At 35.1% G+C, this 26,151-nt stretch overlaps 1 protein-coding gene across 1 annotated transcript; it reads left to right on the plus strand.

The window, feature by feature from the left end:
* The first annotated feature begins 20,268 nt into the window (after positions 1-20,268).
* On the plus strand, positions 20,269-20,811 carry LOC306638096 (keratin-associated protein 19-3-like). Its single transcript, XM_079101198.1, has one exon. The coding sequence runs from the start codon at positions 20,295-20,297 to the stop codon at positions 20,574-20,576; it is 282 nt and encodes a 93-aa protein (XP_078957324.1). The 5' UTR covers positions 20,269-20,294; the 3' UTR covers positions 20,577-20,811.
* Positions 20,812-26,151: the final 5,340 nt, after the last annotated feature.

Genomic DNA, 26,151 nt, shown 5'->3' on the forward strand with positions numbered 1-26,151 from the left:
TTTACATTTCTAGCATCTAGTACATTTTTAACATCCATGAATTTATTGCTGTTAATTTTCTCCTTCCATATAAGTTCATTCTAATCTTTTACTTTGTTCTTATTGTCTTGATAGCACTAAGACTTCTCTTGAAGAACTGAACTCTGATTCACCATACGCCACAATTCTTTTCTCTCATCCATATTATATGCCTGGTCCCTGGGAATATTTATATTTGTAGTTTCTCTTTTGTATTTTCTTTATAGTTGTCTTAGAACAGATTCACAAAAGTGGAGTTTGGGAATGGAATTAACAGGGATGTGTTCTATTGGGGAACTCTCCAAGGAGGGTTCTGTAAGAAATTAAAGGAAGCTGAACAGCACATGAAATAAGCTAAGCAGATGAAGTTGCAGATGAAGTCTATTTTTAGCTTAATCTAAGTGGAATCTATGAAAGACAAAGGATATCCTCCTTGATTTACTCTCTTTGGGGATGGTTAACTTTGTGTGTCAACACAATGGGCTAAGGAATATCCAGGGATCTGGTCAAACATTACCTCTAGGTGCATCTGTTAACGATGTTTCTGAAAAAATATCACATTTTGAATAGACAATGTGAGACAAGGTCACTGTCACCAATGTAAATGTGTATCATCTAAACCATTGAGGGCTTGAAAAGAACAGAGAAACAGAAGGGCATATTCACTCTCTGCTTGACCTGGGACAACTATCTTACAAGAGTACACTTGGCCCTCTGATTCTTAGACATTTGGACAAAAACTAGGACTTCCTCTCTTGACTCCTCTGGTGCTCCAAACTTTGAGCTTGAATTGAACTACGTACTGATTTTCCTTGCACTTGTCAGATCTTCTCAGTCTTCCATATTCATAAGAGTCAATCCCTCATAATAAATCTTTCTGTTTATCTATACATATCCTATTTGCTCTGTTTCTTTGGAGAACATGGGCTCATATACCCTTTGTGTACAGGGACTTGGGATTTTTTTTTTTTTTTAATCCCAGATCTACTTCTTTAGCTACAAAACACTCTTAATTGGGGTAGAAGTATGATATCCAAGTGTGGCAGGGAGATGTAGCTCTTGTCATCTAAGGCTGATGCCCTGCAGGAGGCAAACAGTTGTGGGCCATTAACTTCCAAGACCTGCCCCACTTTCGGAAATGGATGCCCTGTCTGGTAAAGGGAAGTCAGGTTGCTCGCCAGCAGTGTCTTCTACTAAACACTCCTTGCCATTTTGCTGTTTTACCTAATGATTGCATGTGAAACAGTCCATATTTTTATCGTGAACCCAGGTGTACTACCCCAATTTTTATTTTCACATATTCGACTAATTACTTCTCAGTGATACTTTTAGGTATTTCAAACATAACCTTTTCCTAGTTAGTCTTCCTGATCATTCTCCAGTGTTCTGGATCTCAAAACACAGAATAACTTCATCTGAGTTTCTCACACCAAACCTCACAAATCGTTAATGACACATTTTTCTCTGTCACCCTTGAGTTAAATCCATTATCAGTTACTGCTGATTCCATTTTCAAAGTATATCTTAAAATACACATTGCAAGATAAAACATTTTAAGTCTGTATTCAAGGCCCACTTTGGTGAACATGATCTATCTTTATCTCCACTGTTATGTCACTTATCTCAATTCCATCATTTCCCATTTGCACTATAGCAATAGACTTGTCACATTTCTTCACATATATTCCTGTTCCTCTCTGAAGAATTCCTGCTAACACCCATCTTTTACTTTACCTGTTATGGCTAGCTGTTTGTGTCTTTCCTTCAAAAATGGTGTGTTGAAATCCTAATTTCAAATGTCATGATATTAGGAAGTGGGTTCTTGGGAGGCAATTTGTTCATGAAGGCAGATCCTTTATGAATAGCATAAGTATCCATATGAAAGGATACTACATTTCCTTGAAAAAGACTGTAAGAGCAAGGGACATAAGGTCCATAAGAACAAAATCTTTATTTTGTCTCAGCTCTATCACCAATTTTAAAATAGTATCCTCCACATGATAGGTGCTCAATAAATCCCATTTAATGAATGAGTGGAATAGGTGTGAAATCAGAACCCTACAGTGCCAGGGAGTGTAGCCTGATGCATTCATTTTCAATATGATTTTTATATAAGGAATCTGGAACCAATTTTTCCTCTTGTGCCTAGTACTCAGATAGCTGTTATTACCACCAATAGTTTAATTACTGTTTATTGGAGAACTTGGAGTCATATAAATGCTCATCTTAGAATACCAAGTATAAGATTACCTACTGATAAACATATAGATCAAAGGAACTGCACTACAAGTTGATTAGTAATGTTTAAAGAGTAAGACAGACTTTTTTTTTCCTTCTTTTCTTCTTTCACCAAATTTAGGGGACTTAAAAGTTTCTTTTTATGATACCAAGTTAGGACATAGAATGGGGAAAAATGATGGAAAAACATGAGGTAAAAGGTCATAGCTTTTCTTTTTGAGAAAACAAAGGCAGATATTAGAGTAAAATATTAAAAGAAGCTCTTGCTATGTAAGTGCCTGAACAAAACAGAGTCAGGAGGGAAAGCAAGAGCAAGGTCTGTCTTTTTATTGACATGAACTTATCTGAAAAATTGTTCCATACTCTCATCAAACAGAATTGTCTTCCCTTCCTTCAGGGAATTTAATAGTCTGAGTAATCTAACTAATATCACGAGCACCCAGTATCTCAGTGATATCATTCACCTCGAGCAGGTTGACACCACCAGCGTTCCCATGAACTGTCCTTTGTCTTTCCAGTCCCGAACTTTTGCCTGGAAAAAAACCAACCTATTATTCAACTATCCTTACATATGCTACATAACTTTAAAGGGCCTAAGATAAATGTCTAAAGTTAGTCCTCTCATCTTCCTCTATTCCAGAGACAATGTGATTTACCCACATTTCCCATATCAGCTAATGACAATGACATATTTTTAGGTACCCATGCCAAACACTTTGACTTCTTTAACTCCTCTCCTTCTTTATAAGGCTACTTATAATCCGTCAGTGTTATGATGACTCTAATTTCAAAACCACAAGGATCCAATTGCCTCTTGCCACCTCCATCACTACAACTTGGGGCCATTACCAGGTCACACATAGTGGATACTTTGAGTCTTCCCCACATCTTTTTTGACTCTCCTTCCCAGGTGTTCACAACCTAACCCTTGGCACCTGTTTAGTGGTGCTGCTGAAAGCTATTGATGGTTGCCCACCGGAGGGGCTGGCCCTGCCTGGGCACCGGTGCACACTTAGCATCATCTTCTGTCCTGACCCACCCACTCCCTCCTCCAGTACTTTTTGACTTTTCCTCTCCTTACTGCCAAGCTTACTCTGGCCACCCTGGTCTCCCTGCAGTTTCTGAATATGGCGGACACACTCTCCCCACTAAGTGCCTTAGTGCTGGCTCTTCTTCTGACTGGAATATTCTCCCAAACATCTGCAATGAGCTCCCTCATATTTTCTGACAGTCAGGTCAAAATTTTTTTCCTTCTCTTAGAGGCTTCTCTGAACTCTCTGTGAAACTTCAATTTCCTTTCTGCATTCTTTCCCCCTTTCTGTGCTGCTTTTGGCATATAATTAATCATCTTCTTCTATAATTGTTCTCACCTAAGAGAATGTGTGCTCCATGAGGACAGGGACTTTTGTCCCCTGATTCAATTGTTTTATTAAATTATGACCCAGATTTAATACCATACCTTTTAGTTCACTCTAATAGACATGGTATATTTGTTGAATGAATAAACAGGAAATGAGTTAATTGAAAAAGTTACTGTGATTGTCTCTGTTTACAGAATTTCATGTTGGAGAGTGGACTTCAGGTCCATTGGAAAAAAGTTGACATCTGTCAAAATGAATGACTACTCCCAAGAATCTGATGCAGCTAATACTCTATATTTATGAATGAGATTTAATATAACTGAAATCATACAGTGATTTTTGTACCCTACATTTATTAGAATTGTACCATCAGATTTCCCATAGTTTAAAATTAATAACTGCTCCCATGATGCAGTATAAAACTTTTTGATGCAGTATAAAATTTATTGTTACATTTCTATTTGAATATGAGCCAGATTGTGTTCACTTGAACAATGTTAGACTACCTCCTTACTGGAATCTGTTCACACGTATGTCTTCTGATAACCCAGGATCTGGTGGGATCTGTCTTAGAAGTAGTTCAGTTGTGTGTCCTCAATCTAATTTTTAATTTTTGGGGTGGGGGTTACCTGGAATTGACTCAAGGGAACTCAACCACCCAGACACATCCCCAGTCCTATTTTATATTTTATTTAGAGACAGAGTCTCACTAAATTGCTTAGCACCTCTCTTTTACTGAGGCTGGCTTTGAACTTGGGATCTTCCTGCCTCAGCTTCCCGAGCCACTGGGATTACAGACATGTGCCACAGTGCCCAGATAATTTTTTAATTTTTTAATGCAAACATTCCATTTCAACTCATCATATATCAGTTGCTTAATTTGTATTGTATTGTTCCAATTGTTCAGCTGAGAGAAGACCCTCAGAGAATATTTATTTAGGCATTGTAAGTGAATGACTTTATACTCTTCTGCTGAATTAAGATTTTAAGTGAATATTTTCTATTTGTACCTGAGGACATGTGGCTTCGGAATGTCTTAAAGACCTTTCCCTTAAATTCTGTACAATAATAGCTAACATTTATCAAATGCTTCTGCTGTAAAAATTATCATAATAACTTCTTTACTTATTTTCTCTTGGCTCTCAGAACAACCCTATAAAGTGGGTTCTATTTATTATTTAGCCTCCTTCTTTGTGTTATTATCACCAAGACATAATATAATTTAGATCACTGAAATCATAGAGATATTTGTATGCTACTTTTGTTAATTAAGATGTTCCATTAGGGATTTCCCATGGCATTATGATTTCTTATAAATGTATTTTTTTAAATTCTGACATGATACAGTCTAAACTTTCATGCTATCTATGTACTTTAACTCTTCCTTTATTGTACATTTGAGGAGTTTCTTGTTTTTATTTCTCTTATTATAAAGACTACTGAGATAATGTCTTTGGGCATACACTTTAATAAGTATTTGTATCTAAAATTTATGGTGAATTCTTATGGTAATTTTATGGCCTGCATCTCAATATCTTTTTCTTTTTGTTGTTTGCTTTTCTTGGCATGGTCTTTGGCAAAGACAATTTTCTGGGTGCTCTCATACAAATTACTTATATGATTTAGTATCCATAAGCAATCTGCTTCTCAGATGATATTTTGTCTGGACTTAAGATCAGAGCAAAAATACTTCCTTGAGTGATCACAGCATCATTAGCCATTGAGGAAATGCCAGTCCAAACAACAATGATAATCTTTCCCTGGTTTGAATGACTATTATAAAAAAGACAATAAAGATTTTGGTCAAAATGTTGAAAAACAGGAACACTTACACATAGTTGGTGGGGAGGTATATTAAGTGTATATATTATGGGGAGCAGTATGGAAGATTTCCAAAAATCTAAAAATAGATTTATCATATGATCTAGCTAACCTAGTTTTGGATATATAGTCAAAGGAAATAAAATGATTATGTTAACAGGATAACCTTTATGGCAAGATCCATATTAGAGAACTCTGTAAAAGAGTTCTGGAGCAATCACATTCAAGAATCCTATATAATTTTTATTCTCTCACTAAGATCAGACAATTAATTCATCCACATGAACAGTAGGTTAAATTTCTAGAGAGGCACAAGAAATTTAGGAATATTGCATTGTGGTCAAGTGGAAAGTTGAGTACTTTAACAATTAGGAATGTTAATAGTAGAAATTTGTGAGTTGCTATTTTTTTCTTACAGAATATAAGAATTATATTTGTAATGCTGCAATACTGTGCATATTTTAATCAATCTGGGGGGTGAGATATAATGACTTAAAGAAACATAAAATTCATAATGGCCCCCATGAATTTAACAGTTTATAATTCACTTTTACATTTCTATTTAAAAGTGAACCAGATGAGTGTTTCCTGGAACCGTGGAACTGATTGCCTACCAACATGGGAGTAATCGCCTTGGTTAGAGGGTACAAGGCCTCTAAATAACAGAGAAAAAGGGAGAAATTCTAAACATGGGAAACAAAATTCAAGGCAGTCCTGATGGTTCACAGTTCAAAATAAAGAGAGAAATATAAATGAACTTCATGAATTAAACAAAGACACCTAATTAGTGAGTAAATCTGACATGTAACCTACTTATGTAATGGATCGAAGGAGAAACTGGTATTAGCAGGAACGGAACTGGTCTGTGTTGGATGTAAAAGCTCAGGTAATGGAACTCCTTGCAGAAGACTATAAAAGTGTGTCTTACTTTTGTGCTCCGTCTTGGGTAGCACAGAACATGGCTCAATCAATATGTTAAAGAAAAGACCGGGTAAATATATTTCTAGAATATAATGGGTCCTAGATTTAGCCCCAGTTGTATGCCAAGAAAAACAAACAAACAAGCAAACTCATTCTTCTTAACTCATGGGAGACAGAGAGAAGTCTCTCAAAACTTTGAGAAAATGTCAAATATCTAGGAGACTCCTAGGGAAGCATTAATTATTCTGAATGAACAATCTGTTTCTAATGTCTTTACAGTTTGTAGTCTCAGTTAGATGGTAGGTTAGTACACTGAGAACAAATCCATCACTCTAGAATTAACTGTTCTCAACAACTTCAGGTTGATTATATATATAAAACATAATGCCTGCAAGGGCGAGGTGACCCACACCTGTAATCCCAGTGTCTGGGGAAACTGAGGAAGGAGGATGGAGAGTTCAAAAGGAGCCTCAGCAAAAGTGAGGCACTGAGCAACTCAGTGAGACTCTGTCTCTAAATTAAAAAAAAAAAAAAATTGGGTTGGTGATGTGGCTCAGTGGCAGAGTGTCCCTAAGTTTATCCTGGTACAAAAGCCAAGAAAACCCCAAAACCCCATAATGCCAACTTATTACTATTCAATAAACAGCATTGGTTCAGGAACTATAACATCTGTGTTTGCTTGACTTTTGAATTATCCCTATAATTAACCTACGTGGACATCCAAATTATAATCAAATTATATTATTCATTTACAGAGGCAAATTACTGTCACAGGGAAATGGAAATACTGAAATCTATTTTTGTCGGCCTGTCATCTCTATTTGCTATGGGGAAATAAAATGATAATCAGAGACAAATTTGTTAATTTATCCTGAGAAAACACTGTCCAGTTTGGCCAAAGGGCATAATCTTAATGCAGCCAGCTTAGTGTTTTCCTGTTTTGAATGGTGAGACACACAATCAGAAAGTTGTGTGTGCAGGACCAAGAATCAGAACACCAGAAAGTTACCTGAACTGAATGTATAATGAGCTCAAACTGAAACAACTTAATACAATTGTTACACAGTATATTTAATCATCCTAATGTGATAGAGGAACTTGAAGCCTCACGCTGATATCACCTTAGCCCTGACAGGCATTTGAGCCTATAACTTCAGCATCACCAAAACCTCACTAGAGTCCTTTGGTCTGGTCATATTTTGACCTTACTAGGTGAATTGTTTGCACTATATGCCTAGGAAAGTAGTCAAGACTTTTCTTACTGACTAGAATTGTTGCTTGCATAAAGCTCCAGTCTTATGCTCACCAAAAAAAAAAAAAAAGAAAAAAAAGAAAAAATTCTGTTCTCATAGTGATAACTTAATCTAGTCAAATGACTAGTCAGTTATCCTTTCTAGAAGTAATAATATAGCTCAAAATGTTGACTATTACAATACATGTGAGAATGGCCATCATTACTTTAAGGGCAAAGGAAATTCGGAGACAACAAAATGAATGCTTTCTGTTATTTAGAAAAATCCATCAGTTTCTCAACTCTTTAGTAGTTTGAGTGTCGCACAAATGTATGCAAGATGGCAGAATATGAGAACATTTAACTTGGTTCCTACTAATTTCATGTGCCTTCAATTTCTGGGTGTCTACATATCTCTTGAGATTATATTCAAAATGTTATAGACATTTTTTTTTCTGAAAATTACCATAATTTTCAATGATTCAGCTCATTAAATGTTACACTACTTTCAGAACTTACAACAATGCCTGAAGTATCCTTACTTTACTGTTCTGAATGTAATATTTGTTTAATCTGTAATAACTCAAACCAATCATATAATTGCCTCATGCATTTGGGCTACGCTTCCTCTGGTATCAGTCATGGTCATCTGTTTTAAATTCACATACACAAGTAAAAAAAGTGTTCAAAGACTTTAAAGAAAAAAGAGAAAGAAAATAAGTAAACAAAAGTCTTATGAGCCAGGCATGATGGCCCACACCTATAATCCCAGGGGCTTGGGAAGCTGAGGAAAGAGTTTCGAAAGTTCAAAGCCAGCCTCAGCAAAAGAGAGGTGCTAAACAACTCAGTGAGACCCTGTCTCTAAATAAAATACAAAATAGGCTGGGGATGTGGTTCAGTGATCAAGTGCCCCTGAATTCTATCCCCGGAACCCCTCCCCCAAAAAAGTCCTATGAAACAAAGTGTGAGTGAAAAGTATTACATAGTTCAAATTACAAACATACATTGATAAGATTGCAATTGGTAACAATGCTGCAACACTTATGGCCAACTGTGAGCCGAGAGGTAGAGTTTAAACTAATACAGCTTGAAATGATCAGAAGGGAAATATTAGAAACAATCAAATTTAAAGAAATATGACATATTAGATAATTTAAACACAACTATGAATTTTGGAGAGGTTACGTATAGAAAGTTATAGTCCTTTTTGATACAAAAAAATCAATGCTATAGACAAATAGAAATATTTTTAACCATAGATCTTTATGATAATTTGTATATTCTCAAAGAGCGAGTATATTCTATGTTAAGGGAAATTCTCAGTGATTTACAAAAATAAGATATGTACTTGTATTATCAACCCATGATGTTATAAAATTGGAGCTAAGTTTGATAGTAACTATATTGAAATATGTTTCTTATTTAAGCAATGGGTAGAAGAAAAACAAAAAGTAAGACAAAACATTTACAAAATAAAGAAAATAAGGATGCTGCCTATGAAATTCTAGGCTTTTATCTCAACATGTAAAACTAAATGAATCCAGAGTTTTTTCGTCATTTAACATTAACAAGTGGAAGTCTGCAATTAAAAATACATCAAGTAGCTCAAGTCAGGTGATAATCAAAGGCAATTACAAAGTATATAGAAGGATGAAATTATAAAAACTAAAGTAAACACTAAAATGCTATGAGACACAAAACCTAGAATTTATAAATTGATGGATTGATCAGTCAGTTGGGGGAATCACAAAAGCGAATCTCGTAATATGATTTGCGTGTGTATGTAGCTGTGTGTGTGTGTGTGTGTGTGTGTGTGTGTGAAAGAAAGAGATATTTAAATATGAATAAGAAAATATAATAATGTACAGATTTTTTCCCCAAAATTATAGAACATCATTCAGGTTGTATGCTAAGAAACTGAAACATATATTTTACCAAAGTTAGCATTATTCTTATACATACACTTTAAAAATCCATAACAAAAATATAAACTAAAATTCAATTCCCTCCTATATAGCTGTAAACTTTTTATATGAAACAGTATGAAGTAAATACAATTACAAATTTAACTTATTATATTTGAATAGACTTATTTTTATGAGTTGTATCATGTTGATTTCTTTTACTATATTTTAATATCTCAAGTGGAAAATTATCTTTCTTTCACTAAATATGAGAATTTTACAAATTTCCAGAAAAATTAAACTATGATATTGATTGGCATCTTATTACATTTGTGGTTTAAAATGAGAAGTATTACAATCACTTCAATATTTTATATTTTAATATGATAAAATGTGTGGCATTACTCTTCATTCATTCATTCATGTTTTCTGTATCTTTCCAAAAAGTGCTGTGAATATTTCTTATTACATTCTTTGCTCTATTTCACATTATAGTTGAAATTGAAATAAAATATTATTCAATTATATTTTCTAAAGGTTTTTTATTAGTATCGCAGGCAAGACTTTAACCTGAAAATATTTCTTTTATATCTTCCATCTAATTATACCCCTTTGTTACCTGCACTGGTAGCTGAGATGCAAGTTCGTGACAATTCCATTTGTTTTATAGTGTATACCTTCTATTGTATCAATCCTAGGTCAGTTTCTTTTCTAGATGAAATGACATACTTTACAGAAGGATGATCAATATTAATTATAATTGTCACAATCCTTGCTTTATTTCAGTATTCACTGGCAAATAATGTACATGGTATTTACAGTGATACCAATTCCTCTGAGAAAAAGAATGTAAACATTTAATAAGACTCTTAAAATGAAGAGATCATATTGGCTAACACAGAAATAAAGAATGGTTTAGTTTTCCTATAGCAAAATGTTCATAGGGCTATTAAATAATAAAAAAGTTATGCCTTTATAGTTTTCAGTTATTATCACCAATGGAATTGTGTCAAGAAAGTGATATACAGATTTAATATCAGATATTTCTATAATCTCCATCTACAGAAAATGATCTATTTTGCTTTTAATAGTTACATTTCATCAGGAACCTGATTCTTCCCTGGGTAAACAACTTTCCTGCCACATCCTACAGCATCATCAATGACTAGAGATAGAAGTTTATTTTATTAATGAAAATAGCATTGTATTTGGATGTTGTATATAACCATGAAGAAACAAAATGTAAAACTGTTTAATGTACCTCTTGGAATAATTTGTTAGGTAGATCTCTGTAACAATGTAGCATTTTTTGTTTATTTTTAAAAATTATTTACTTTTTTTATTTTTTACAGACTGCATTTTGATTCATTTTGTTTCTATAGTTGTACATGATGTGGATTCATACCACTCATGTAATCATACTTGTACCTAGGGTAATGATGTCTGTCTGATTCCACCATGTTTCATACACCTCCTTGCTCTCATTTCCTTCTACATAATCTAAAGTTTCTCCATTCTTCTCTCATCCCCCACCCCCACTCCCATTATATATCACCATCCACTTATCAGGAAAAACATGCAGACTTTGGTTTTTTGGGATCCGTGTATTTCACTTAACATGATAGTCTCCAATTCCATCCATTTATAAGATCTCTAGTCTTAGAACTCAAAATGTCACTGGCTGTTCATATTGTATTATTAATGTTTCTCATGATCTTTGTAATATTAGATTAATATTTTTGGATGTAATTTCTTGAAGCCAGATTATTTGCGACTAGTCAAGTAGTCAGTTAAAGAGGATATGTGGAATGATTAATGAACCCAAAGATATTAATATGCTCAACATGTGTCTCAGTATATATGTATTTTTTTCTATATAAATATAACATATAGAAGATACAATACCTAAGACAAAAATTATAAGTGGTTTTATTGGCAAACATTTTAGATATCTCATGCTTAAGAATTGTTGATGCACCATATAACCACATAAAATATATGAACCAATAAGAAGAGCAATGCTTATGAATTAGGTTAAAAACATTGTTTGAAAACAAAGACTAAAATTAATCTCATCAAAGACTTAAAATAAAAGCAGTACTTATTTTGACATGGAAGAGATAGCAAAAGTCAAGACAATGTTGTTTATAGCACAGGAAGATCTATTAATCTTGCTCTTTGTAACCTGAACTCTCTGCACTTTAAGTCTTCAGAGTAATGTTATTATTTTTTTTCTTCTTTATTTTTTTTTTAATGTTATTATTTTAAGGCAAGTTTCAATAATGTGTGCCTTCCATGCTATACAAACTTATGAAGTGTGGTCATAGAGATAAAACAGGGCAGAAAACACTTTTAAAATATTATCATTAAAGACATATGATAAAGCATAAAGATTTAGAGATAGCAGTAAAAGCATTTCAAAATTAATGGACAAAATGCTTATTGGATGCTTTTCATGCCTATGAGTTGATAAAATACAAGGCCACATTTGCTTACTGTTTGCCATGCTCACCATGGAAGGTGAAAAAAAGCCCTGTGACAGCAGAAAAGTTCATATTTTGTATCAAACATTTTGCCCTCAACAAAATCTTCAATTATTGACAACATAGACTGTTACTATGGCAACTATTATGGCAACCTGGGCTATGGCCTTGGAGGCCTGGGCTGTGGCTACATCTCTGATTATGCTAGTTGTAGATGTGGCCGCCGCCACCCATGTCACTATGGAAGATACTGGATGTCTGGCTTCTACTAAGCAAACTTGCAGGAGACCAAGAACTTCCTGCTCATTTTCTTGTGACCAATTCTTCATCCACCAGAACTTCTCTCAGATTAAGTAATGCTTGCTCTTCAGATTTCAGCATGCCATAGATAGCTTTATAAAAACCATTTGGACCTGCAATTTTAATTTGGGGGAGATTTAGAATTGTGTAATGATTCTCCTTTTGTATATGTATTTAGGCTCAACTCCCATTTCAAATTGTTCATGCAGAAAATGTGTCAAATCATTTTACGTTAGACTTAACTTTGACATTTAAAACGTGTCATAGTTATTTATTCCAACCCTTCATAAATAGGTTTTTCACATGTGCAAATTTTGCATGTGAGCTCATGCACATCTCTGTCTGCATTCTATTTGTACCCTGTGAAAATTTCCTGATGATGGTGTTATACTTATAATCCTAAGTATCCATAAGAGTCAAGTCCAGCAGTTGTTTTCACACCAAACTCAGAGTATATTGATGCAGCTGCAACTACTCTTTACCAGTCTCATTTTCCCAGTGGGATGACTATGCCATATGACAGCATCATTTACCACTGTGTACTCAAAATCATGCTGTCTTTTGCCATTTCTGCCCAGGAAATAACTGTTTTGTGTTGTTGGAAGTCATGTTCTTAATGGATTTCTTCTACTGTCATTGCCCTTTTGGCCTCACTTAAATGAACACCAAAGGAGCTCAGACATCCTTCAGATACATAAAGCAACAGGGTAGCTGAACTGCCATTCTTATTTCCAGATGCCCAGAGTTCTACCTGAACATGTACATATATAGCTCTCTATGTCCCTACACTGGGTGCCCAAATAGATGTCTGTTGTCCTGCACTTATTTGTTCCTTAAAATGTCCCGAAAATAATTTTTTCCAAAGTTGATTGATTTTTTTCCCCAATAATCAGATTTCCTATTGACCACAATATCTGTTTCCAGCCTCCAGAAGTGACTGTGTTGTGCTTAGTTGCTTGGTGCATCCATTGATTCTCCCTCCAATTGTTGTTTTCACCCCCTTCACCTTTCATTAAACATTTATTTTTAAATACTTGCTTAACTGATGATAAAACACTAAACACATAGAAATTTATGGAATTCTACTCTCTTCTTTGAGTTCATCATTTTTTTTATTTCTTTCATCAGGAAAATAGTTCTTTTGGAATATTCTTAAAATGAATGACAGGCTTTGAAAGACAACTGCATTCAAGCTATCACCAAAAAATAGGTCAATGCTTAATCCTCTTCATATTAATTTGTGAGAGTGGTATCTTTGGATTCTATAATACAAATCTCTCAAAAATAGAAGCATGGAGAACCTGGAAAAAATAGAAAACAACCTTGGAAGATGCCATATTTAATTTTCTTCAAGAACATAAGATGATCATGACAAGTTAAGTGATAACTCACTTTGTAATACTGAAATTTTGGCAATGAGTGTTTCCCACTAATTACTCATAAAATAGAAGGAACAAACATCAGTAGCAGTTGATGTGAGACATAGCATGTCTCATGTAGAATAAGTTCAGGATACCAATACCAAAATTTCCATAAACTTTACAAAATACACATTAATCCTCCTTCATAAAAACATTCATCTATATTGTTAGATGAACTTGACTCTGGAAACATCTAAGAAAAATAGTTGTGCTAACTGTGTGAACAATAGGCTCAACTCACTCTGTTTTGCTGTGTTTGGTTATGCCATGGTGGGTGACGTTTCCTATGATGAATTCACTCATTGATTTATTCAATCATCCACACAAGAGTCATCTACTGTCACCTGTGCCTAGTGCCAGAGGGAGAAAACCAGTTTCCTGGGATCTTGATAAGCTAACAAGTCAGATGGCAACTCAAATAACAAATGCATAATTGCAAGTCTCTGTATTAACTTTTAGTGAGATATATGTATTGGTTCAATAGGATTTTGCAGGAGGGGCTTCTAATCAAGCCTTTTGGGTTCAGTGAAAATTTCCCTAAATTATGCTATCTGGGCTTCTATTAAAGTGTAGGAAGGGAGGAATTATAATGTATGGAGCATAGTGTTCGTGTTAGTCTGCGTGCTCTGTACAGTCCATGTCCACATAACCTAAAGCCAGGTGCAAACTTCTCTAGTTTAGCATTTTCCCATTTAGTATTTCCCATTTATCATTTTCCAGAGGTCCTTTGAGAGACTAGATATTGGAAAAAGTAGTTCAACTGCCTGGGAAGTGCTTCCTACTCCATAGGTGATACCCATTGTCAAAACTAATGGTGACCATTATTTGGGAATTACTGGAAGTGAGGAGATAAAATTCAAGCGAGAACTCTGAATAATCAAAGCCCTATTTTCCAACTACTATAAGTTGAAAAATTAAATTTATAGGACCAATCACATCAGAAAGACATCATTTTGGTGGTCCTAGGTTTTAATGAGAAATGCATGACTGAAGGTTGTCATTGCATTCTCTCAAGTAAAACCTTAATTAAGGATATTTTTATTTAGTAGAAACAGTTACATAGACTTCTATTATTTTCAAAACATTTCCCTGTGTATTTTTAAAATATAATCCAATAACTGTATGAATTACAAAAAGTTATTTTCATCCTTGTTTTCAAAATGAGGTTAGACATAATGATCTGTCCAGAGTCTCAATACGTGACACAATCAGAACCAGAAGATGAATTGTTTAACTTTAGTTTTTCTGATCTGTTAGAGAAGAAAACTTTTTAGATAAAGAGCAGCAGTCTTTTTTGAAGGCTGACAAGTGAGGTATGGAATTAAAGTAGCATCAATCTTCTGTCCATGCTGAAGGGTCATAAAGCAATCTTGAGAGGCTCAACCTCTCCTCCGTTTACCTTGGAGGTATATATTGATCCTATATTCCATCCTGAGATTATTTTCTCCATTCTCCTGGAGCCCCTTCTGAATTTCAATTGTGTGACAAAGCTTGTATGATGAAGTTGAGTAGTACTCCCAGTGGTTTCATTTTAGGAATTTGAGTTGTGTGAGTATTCAGGACAAAAGTTGAAGAGACTCTGCTAGATTTCTATTGCTGCATAAGAAATTAGCAAAATGTATCAACTTGAAACAGGAACCCCTTCTTAGCTTACCTTCTGTATGTCAGAGGTCTGGCACTACATCACCAGGTGGTCTGCTCAGAGCATCCTATGACTGAGATTAAGGTGTAGGCAGGTCTGTGTTCTTATTTGGAGGATTTGGGAAAGCCCTGCTTCTGTGTGCATTCTGGAGGTTGGAAAAATCCAGTGGCTGTGTTTGGGAATGAGTCCCCATGTAGACACTGGCTTTCAGTCAGGCATTACTCCAATGACTGGAGAGCATTTTCAGTCCTTGTCACATGGCCTCCTCTGCCTTTTAGCCAGCAGAGGCTTGTCAAATCCTCTTCTTACTTTGAGTGGATGATTTCTCCTGTAACCAACTAGAGGTAACTCTCCTTTTATAGGGTCCATTTGATGAGGTTAGTTCCATTCAGACAATTCCCCTTTCCAAGTTCAACTGTGCCTTATCACATACCCTAGTGATGAGAGTCTAGTTCATCCTGTAAATACAATGCCAGGGTAAAACTCAGTGCGTATATCAGGAAGAGGGGCAATGTTATGAGCCATCTGGTGTGCTGTGTAGCACAGACATGTTCTCTCATGATGCCGAGTGACTGACCACTACCCTCCTGATTCAGAGTAAACTCAAAGCCCTTGCTGTGACATTGGTAGGTATGGTGTGACCAGTGCTGCTCAGAGTACACATGTTTAAGACAGAACGACATAATCTTAAATCTTAAATTAGTCTTCCTCTCCTCTTCCCTATATTCATTTTACCTTAGGCAAATTGGCCCTGGAGGGAGACCAGTGCACTTCATATCCATGACTTGAATTTTTTGTTCCCTCTGACTGACATATTCTTTACTAGGGAGTTGCATGGGTAAACCTCCAGATTTACCCCACAGCCACATTTTAAAAAAGATCTTTCCTACAAATGTATCTATATTCAATACCTCCAATCAATCATTGCATATTTCTCACTTATGCTCTATATTTTCTCCCTAGTTGTTATCACTATATAACAACATGCTTCTTTGATTGACTAAATGCCTGCCCTGCCCCTCTTTCCCATTGAACTATAACCTTCAGGAGAAGAAGGGTTTCTATTTTTATTTTTCTTACTTTGTTACTACTTTTATTCTTCCCAATGCCTGGAGAAACTTTTAGTCCTTATTGGTCATTTAACATATATCTTATATGTTGATAGATATATTAGATCTATATTTATTTAAAATCTGTTTCCTTCCCTAAATTGTTAGTCTCATGGTATTGGAGAATTAAAAAAAAAATTCCTACAAATCAAGTAGTATAAATGCTCTGCATTATTTATTTAATGAATACATCAGAATTAATTGGAATTTAAGGGAAATGGCAAATAAAATTGGACTTACATATGAATCTGAGTTACTGATTTAGATAACATGATTTTTGAAGCTCTTGGTCAAGAAGGGAATGTTAGAGAAGACTGAGAATGTTAGGAGGTGGGAGTGATGTTTGGAAAGAGAAAACAATCAGGGTAAGGTTTTTCAATATAGAAATTAAAATATATTTCAAATGCAGGTAAGCATGTAGATGAGGAAGAGAAAGTAAGGACTTGCCTAATGGTTACAGTTTCCTGTGATAAGTGGTATTGGGCCAGAGTGAGAGAGTGGGGAAATAAAAGTGTATTTAGGAAAAGAACCATCTTGTGGCAGAAATCTGTGGTGGGGGGGGGGCAGGGCAGAAATCTCACTTAGGGGAAAGATGGGCTTATGGGTGCTGAAGGCTCACTTAGGATTGAGGGCTGCCCATTTGTGTTGCACTTAATTTTCAGAATTTTATGAACTTTTTTTTTTTTTTTTTTTTTACTTTTTTCAGTTATGAAGAGTAGTAGATCCAGCATAATTAATTTGCTAATGACTTTTGCTATTTATATTCTCCAATAGGACATTCTTTAGGTGGTGTGTGTTTGTGTGTGTGGTGGTGTGTATGTGTATGTGTGAAATAATTTTTTTAGCCAATAGTAAGACATTAAATTCCCTTTAAAGTTAAATCTAGTCATTGATATGGATGTTCCAAAAGTACTATGGAGTGTATGAAAACAAAAAGAATAATCCAAAACTGAATTGTGGATGCTACACTTTTATCATTCCTTAAGGCAGGACAGGGAGTGTTTTATTCCCTGGTAGAAGCTCAGGCCATAGCCTGATGTCTGGACCATGTTGGTGATCAGATAAATGTTTCTAGGAGAAAATATACAAATTGATTAGACATGATAAAAACTAAAAGGTGTGATTTTTGACTAGTCATAGCTGAGGGGAAAATTCATAAAGTAGGAGAGAAAGAAATAGAAGCTATAAAAATGGGAATAAGATGAAAATGGTTTTCAAAATCTAAAGTTCAGAGCAGTAAGAGAAGTTTCTGACTAAAGGAGTCAATCAACTTATTTAAAAGTACTCAGAAATGGCAATGGAACAGCAGTATGTTTCCCTCTCTTGGGAGAAAAGAGGTAGAAACACACAGCACTCCTCAGATGTTTAGCTGAAGGGTAAGACCATCTTAGACATGTCAATACCCCCTAGTTATTTTATAAACTACACCACAGGTGGGACCACTGCCCTGACATGTTACAATGCAGCCTCAGCAAGCTTCCTGAGCTAGCTTTTCTTTTTTGCATTTAGTGTACTGGTGCCTGAAATTCAGTCACCATTCAGTCAATACCCATTGAAAGAATGAATGAACACACGGATTCATCAATGAAAGGATGTTCAGACCGTCTCCTCCCAAGGATGTTTCTACATAACTTGTTATATTAGTCAATACTCATGATGAAACTCCTTGACAATCAAGAAAGGTTAAAATTATGAATAGTGTGCTTTGCTTTATTAAGATTACTAATGAAACTAAGGCACAGTTTTTCTAGTTGTTTTGAAATACAGATTGTTGTAACAATAGTGACCCAATGTGCCACAGAAGACCACTGACCTTTCCTCTCTCTGAATTGGTGTCCCTTAGCTTACAATTTGCACCCTACCTCCCTGATCTGCCTAGTCTCAGGTGACCACTACTCTGCTCTCTCCCGTTCTGAGGCTGACTTGTTTCCTGTAAACTGATGCTCTCTAGGTTCATCTGTTTTCCTGAAATGGCATACTTTCATTCTTCTTTATGGCTGGGTAGAACTCCATTATGTATATACGCCACACTTTTGCTATCTGTTCATCTTCAGATGGACACCTAGGCTGTTTCTACAACTTGGCTACTGTGAATTTTGTAACAATAAACATGAGTGTGCATGTATCTCTAAAGTATGCTGATGTTAACTCTTTTGACATACTGAGGAGGAAGATCCACTATTATTGGAAATAAAATTGATGACCTTGTCAGGACAAAATTTGTCTGGATCATGACAAGTGATAAAGTATTTTTAAAATACTACCTTAAATTTCACTGAACCTATATCCTTCTAACAGAAGTAGACTCAAATAGAGCAGTTTTTGTCATTAATAATTTCATTACATTTGTAAGTTGCAAAGAACTACCTATACAGAAATATATAAGCAGACAACCACAAGTGATAAGCCAATCACTCATGTTTGTAAGGGGAACTTATTTAACAAATGCAAATGAAGTTCAAAGCTCATCTATAATTTTGATGCTATTCTATTAATCTAAGCTTTTAAAAAAATCAAAGTAGCTACTTATGCATATTAATTATCTTATGTCACATGCATTTTTTTTACTATGATAGTGTGAATAAACAGAAAATGAGGCAATTGAACACTATAAGAAATTTTCTAACCTTCAATCATTCATATATATATATATAATGTGCATGCATGTGTGTGTGTGTGTGTGTGTATGTCTGTGTGTGTGTGTGTGCTGGAGATTAACCCAAGGGTGCTTTACTACTGAACTACATCCCAGTCTTTTTTATTTTTTATTTTGAGACAGGATCCTGCTAAATTGCTGAGGATAGCGTTGAGCTTGTGATCCTCCTGTTTCAGCCTCTTGAGTTGCTAGAATTACAGGTATACACCACCACACCCAACAGTCTAACCTGTAATCATATTCTTTATTCAAATTTGCCTGCTGAACAAAGTTCAAGAATTAAAACCCTTAGGTTTTAGTCCTTACTTGTCACATAATTCTTCTTGCCCGTATAAATTACAGTTTTCTTATTGCTAAAAAATAGTCCTCTAAATAAATTACTTCACATCTCTTTATTTCTGTAACTATTTTGTTCTATGATTTTACAGAATTCAGAATCCAGAATAAGAATAAATTTGTGAGTAGAGAGTAATTTACAAAGGATTAGGGAGGCTTTCTCTAAGTAATATTTCAACATATGCACCGAGCAGGCTATCTCTACAGGAGACCTGAGGCCTGGGAAATTCCTTTGACATCATCTTTAAAAAGTAAACATTACCATTGCACTACAAAATGTGATGCTCAGCTGACTTTAAAAGCACATCGTATCAAGACATGCATCATAGCTGACTGCCGTTTTTTAAAAGAGGATGAACACTTCAGGGAACAATTATGATTAAATTCATGTGAATTCTGGGCAGAATGAAGGTATACAATCAGCTTAGAAAAGAATGAGCAACTATGGACTTTCAAAGAAAAAAGTGCAATTAGAGGGCAAATGCAACCTCATATGATGCCGTTTGAATACTTGAAGCTATAAGGATTCGTTTATGGAGTTTGAAACTCAGAAATCAAACAAATATGGAGAATATAAACACCACAGTATTTCATTAGAGGCAAAATATTTTCTAGGAATCCAAATAAAGCAGAACATCAAACAGATTGCATAATTTTTAAATAGCTAGTTACATACATAAGTGGTTGGTTGTTAGGAAACAGGATAGTTGGCATAGTTTTCAAGTAATTTGTTCTAATGGACTGCATTTGGAGGTGTGGCTTTCTACACCATCAGAGTATAAAAGGAAGTCCCTGGGCCCTGACATTCACAAAACTGCCCTACAACACCAAGCAACTCACCACCCCTGACAGCATGTGTCACTACGGCAGCTACTACGGAGGCCACGGCTACGGCCTTGGAGGCTTCGGTGGCCTGGGCTATGGCTATGGTTGTGGATATGGCTGCGGATATGGCAGAGGCTTGGGATATGGCAGTTTCCGCAGACTGACTGGTGGCTGTGGCTTTGGAGGCTATGGATACGGATGTGGCTCTGGCTTTGGAGACTACGGATACGGCTCTGATTACAGAAGCTATGGATATGGATGCTGCCGCCCATCATGCAGTGGAGAATATGGAATCTCTGGATATTTCTGAATAAATACTTGAAAATTTACAGTACCTGCCCTTGATTCTTCTAGAAAACTTCATTCCATGGCCTGCATGCTTTTCTCATCTCGTCTTGATAAATGAACTTCTATTTGGATCGCCTGGTTTCTGACAGTAATGTGAAGAAAACCAGATGAACTGGATACTGACATTTGAATAGTGATGTTGTTCAGTGACGGTGTTCTTCATCTCTCTCTGTATTGGATGGGGGATCATTTGTGTCTCTGCAAATGCTTGCCTTTCAATATCTGATATACTGTAATAAACTTTCTCTTACATCATAAATTTGTCACGAGCTTAATTTTTTTATCACAATAAACTGAGATGAACTGATATCATAACTATGGCAACATCATTGTCTTATATATAAGAACTTCAATGATGTATTTTATTTCATAATTTTTTTCTTACTCCTTTTCTTCTTTCTCTTATTCCTACCACCCTCCTTGTCTTCTTTTCTTTATCCCCCTTTCTCATCTATCATTTTCTCCTTTTCATTCATAATTGTTACTAATATCTATATTTTCAACTCCAGAGAAATACAAGCATTCCATGTCTAGAGGTTCAAGGGCTTTTATGATATAAAGAAATTTAGCTTAAATTTTTATTTCACTAAAATAAACCAGTATAGAGGTGTAAGATATTTGTTGTAGTGTTTATTTTTGTATATGTTTAAAATACATCATAGAAGAAAACAAAAGTGGAAATCATTTTTATTTTTATCTACAATATACATTATCTTATTAAGTTAAATTCATTAAAAATTACCCAAGAACATGTAAACATCTGAATAGTTCTATATCTCATATAGAAATAGAATCAATGATTTAAAACTTGGTTAAAAATAAAAAAATTAAGGGCCAATGATTACACTGTCAAATTCTTAACAGTTTGTCTTTCAGAAACTAAGAGGAAACATATCTATATATTTTTTGAAGACAGCAAAATTCCAATACAAAAATATAACGTCATCTGCAGAGAAATTATAAGCCAATATTTCTCATTAGCATTAATGAAAAATTATTAAGGATACTTTAACAAATGTAATATAGTAATATATAAAATAGGCAGTACTTCATGTCTAAGTGAGTTTTACTTAAAGAATGAAAGAAAAAGCTCACCAACAGAAAAGCACAAACACAATTTATTAACAAAATAAATTAAACAATTTATAAACATATCCACAAATAACTTGAAGTTCTCAGCCCCTTAATTTCACATCATGTTAAATCTGTGTCTAGTTCTAGTGACTGATTTTTCCTTTCAGATTGTGGAGACTTTGACCTTTTAGCATGGCTTGTGTTTTATTGTTGGTGTTGTTGTTAAAAGTTAGATATGATTTGTTGTCATTTGTTTTAAAATAAATTAATTTTTGACTGACATAAAAATCCAAAAAATGATACATTTTATTAGGGTCACATGTGGTGTTTTAATACCTGATACACTGTGTAATCAGGTTAATCGTATCTATTTCTTCAAATACTCATCACTTCTTTTTTTAAATTTTTTTTAGTTGTAGATAGACACACTATCTTTGTTTATTTATTTATTTTTATGTGGTGCTGAGAAAGGTACCCAGTACCTCACACGTGCAAGGCAAGTGCTTTACCACTGAGCTACAGTCCCAACACCTATTTATCACTTCTTTAGGGGGGGGGAAAAAAAAAAAAAAACACTTAAAATCCTTTGTTCTTCTAGCTTTTATGTGTTACAGTACACAATCATAAACTATAGTTACTCCACTGCAATAGCACACATAACTTCAATCTAACATAACTTACTGCCCATTAATCAACCATTCTCTGTCCCTCCTGTTCCCTACTCTCTCTAACCTCTGGAAATACCACTTTACTTGTAATGTCTATTAAATCATCTTTTTAATATACTACATATAAATTAAATCATATAGTACTTACAAATGGAATCCAATAGCACATTAAAAGACTAATGATCAGGTGGGTTTCATCCCAGGGATGCAAGAATTTTTGAATATACATGAATCATTAACTTTGAAATACCACATCAAATAGATGAAAGACAAAAAAGCATGCTCTTATCAATAGATTAAGAAAAGGAGTTATGATTTTGATATGGAATGTCCACCCAAAAGCTCATATATTGAAAGCTTGGCTCCTAAAGAAACAAAGTACAGAGGTGTGGATTTTAGACCATGTTTGGATCAGACATGAGGGTTGTAACCTCATCGGTGGATTAATCTAATTGATGGATTAATTTGAGTGGACTCCTAGGTGGTAACTTAAGCAAGTATGACATGATTGGAGGAGCTACGTCACTAGGGATGTGCCTTTGGGGACTATGTGATGTCCCTTGCTCCTGTCTCTTTCTCTCTTTGCTTTTTGACTACCATCAACTGAGGCATTTTCCTCAATCATGCATTCTGCCATGATATTCCACCCCACCTCAGGACCACAGCAATGGAGTCAGCCATTCATGGACTGCATCCTCTGCAACCATGAACCAAAACAATCTTGCCCTTTTCTGGGTTCCTCTTGTCAGGTATTTTGGTGAGAAAAAGTTAACTAACAGCATGAAGGGCATTTGATAAAATTTAACCTTACTTCATGATAAATATTTTGAACAAATTAGGTACACAAAAAATAAAACAACATAATTATGGCCTTCTAAGATATGGGAAAATACAAGAATGCTTCCTTTCATTATTTTATTTAAACTAATATTGGAACTATTGGAAGAGCAATCAGGCAAAAGAAAGAAAGGCATCCAAATTAGCAAAAAAAAAAAAAAAAAAAAAGAGAGAGAGAGAGAGAGAGAGAGAAGTTAGATTGTCATTGTTTGCAGATGAGACTACCTTATATATAGAAGAACACAAAACCTTCACCAACAACTCTCAGAACTAATAAAATAATTCGCAGCTTTCACAGAGGTCTCTGTATGCAAAAATTAATAAACAAAAGTAGTATCATTGCTTTACAACAATAACAAATGATCTGAAATATAAGTCAAGAAAGCAATTCCATTTACAATAGCTACAATAAAATAAAATGCCCAAGAATAAATTTGACCAAAGAGGTGACAGACCTCTACAACGAAAACTACAAAACATTGGTAAAAGAAATTGAAGACACAGAAAAATGGAAAGACATCTGATATGCATGGATTAAAAGGATCAATACTGTTGTTGGACATGGTGGCACATTGCTTATAGTCCAGAGGCTCTGGAGGCTGAGGCTGAGGGTCACAACTTTGAAATCAGCTTTGGCAACTTGTGAGGCCCAAGCACTCAGGGAGAACCTATCTCAAAATAAACAGGGTTGAAGATGTGGCAAGGTGGTTAAGTACCCTGAATTCAATCCCTGGTACCTAAAAAGAAAAAAAAATCAAGATTGTTAAAGTGTTCACGCTGTAATAATTAATCTACAGTATCAACATAGTCTCTCCCAAAAATCCAATAACATTCTTCACAGTTCTAGAGAAGCAATCCTAAAATTTATATGGAACCACATACAAGGAAAAAAAAAAAAACAAAAAAAAGAAAGAAAGAAAAAAAGAAAAAAAGAAAGAGAAAAAATAAAAACCCAATTATCCAAAACCATCTTGAGAAAAAGAAGAAAATAAGAGACATTACCCTACCTGACTTCACAATATTCTACATATCTGTAGCATGGGTAAACCAAGAGAATAGAGGCCTAGAGACCTATATATGCATCTGCGATGGGCTGACAGATCTGACTTCAGGAGAATGTTATAGGCCAGACTCTAAGGGAAATGACTAAACAGACTCCATTTTGCTCTGGGTTTCCATACTATGTAGGAAATAAGCTTCTCCCATGGAAACACCCCACCTCTGTCCCCATCCTCAGTTACTTGGTGTGACATGTTTAATAATATACAATGGCAACTCCTATGTAGTAAAGAATTGCTCTCTTTTGATTCCTATTGCTCCTAAACAATGTACCATGTGAACAGTGATTGTGTGGATGTTAGTAACCATTCTTTAGTTTGTACCTAGGTCAGGGTCTTTTTGACCCACTTCCCCTGTCGATGATCTCATGATGTTAATATGTAATTTTGAATCATAGCAACAGACACTTATGATTGATGTGATTTTTGGTATCAGAACTCCTACAACCCTATGGTCGGGGCAGTTCTCCCAATAGCCATTTTTTGGGGCATTGTGTGAGACAGTCAGCAGGCTGACTTAATAAAGACTTTCAAATTTGGACTTCTCAGTGGTGATCGGTCTGTTCTTAAGTTGTGCCCCATAACACATCTAAAGCCATCTGGTGTCTACTAAAGATGCTAAGAGCACACACTGTAGAAATGGTAAGTCTTTTCAATGAAAGGTGCTAGGAAAATTGAGTTTTCATATGCAGTGGAATAAAATAAGACTTCTATCTCTCACCAAAAATCAACTCAAAATGAATTATAGACTTAAGTATAAGATCTGAAAAAAAAAATGAAACAATTAGAAGAAAACACAGGAGAAACACCTTGGGACACTGGAATAGGTGGAGATGTTTTATACAAGTCACTTATCTTTGGAAGGAAAGATAATAGAATGAAACAAACACCATTACCCTATATATATGTATGATTACACAAGCAGAGTAACTTTGTGTACAACCAGGGAAATGAAAGTTGTACCCCATTTGTGCACAATGTATCAAAATTTTTAAAAAAATTAAATGAAAAAGAAGAATAGTCTCATATGATTTATTGGGTACTTGGAAGTGAGGCAGGTAGGCCTTTAGTGTGGTAATTCACGTTAATTTTGTTACTAATTGGGGTACTACATACTGCATTTATTGATTCTTGATTTAACTTCTTGTGCTTTAGGGGTCTTCTTAAGGAAGTCAGATCTTAAGCCAACATCATGAAGATTTGGGCCTACTTTTTCTTCTAGTAGCTGCAGGGTCTCTTTTTGAGTGGCTAAATCACAGTGAGTTGAGTTTTGTGCAGGGTGAGGGATAAGGGTTTAATTTCATTTTGTTACTCAAAGGCTTTCCATTTTTCCCAGCACCATTTGTTGAATAAGCCATCTTTTCTCCAGTGAATGTTTTTGACACCTTTGTCTAGTGTGAGATGACTGTATTTATGTGGGTTTGTCTCTGTGTCTTCTATTCTGTATCATTGATCTACACGTCTGTTTTGGTGCCAATACCATGCTGTTTTTATTACTATAGCTCTGGATCTTGAACTTAGTTCTATGTACTTCTGTTAAAAGGGAATCTGCGTCTTGTAGCAGTTCTTCTGCTGTAATCTGCTATTATAATCATACCCTGCTGGTGCAGAAAAAGGGTTTAGGAGAAGATTACCATTTGACACTCTTAAAATTAACTCTTACCATTTGACAGACTTGTATCAAAGACTGGCAGTCGTAGGTGTGTATCCAGGGGCTGTAGATTGTTTCCCTGACCCCCTATTCTCTTCCCTGAATAAAGGAGCCCCCACATACTTCACTGGATCCCAGACTCTTGTCCCTCTGGATGACACTGGTCTCCAAGAGCAGACATAAGACTGAAAGTGATGGAGTGGGAGAATTCCTACCCCTGGCTGGGCTTAAATTCTGACTGGGACATTT

Source organism: Sciurus vulgaris (genome assembly GCF_902686455.1).
Source record: "Sciurus vulgaris genome assembly, chromosome: 10".
Lineage (NCBI taxonomy): Eukaryota > Metazoa > Chordata > Mammalia > Rodentia > Sciuridae > Sciurus > Sciurus vulgaris.

What these genes read in the sequence shown, in the direction of transcription:
- LOC306638096 (XM_079101198.1), top strand. Translation starts at nt 20,295, where the DNA reads ATGTGTCACTACGGCAGCTACTACGGAGGCCACGGCTACGGCCTTGGA.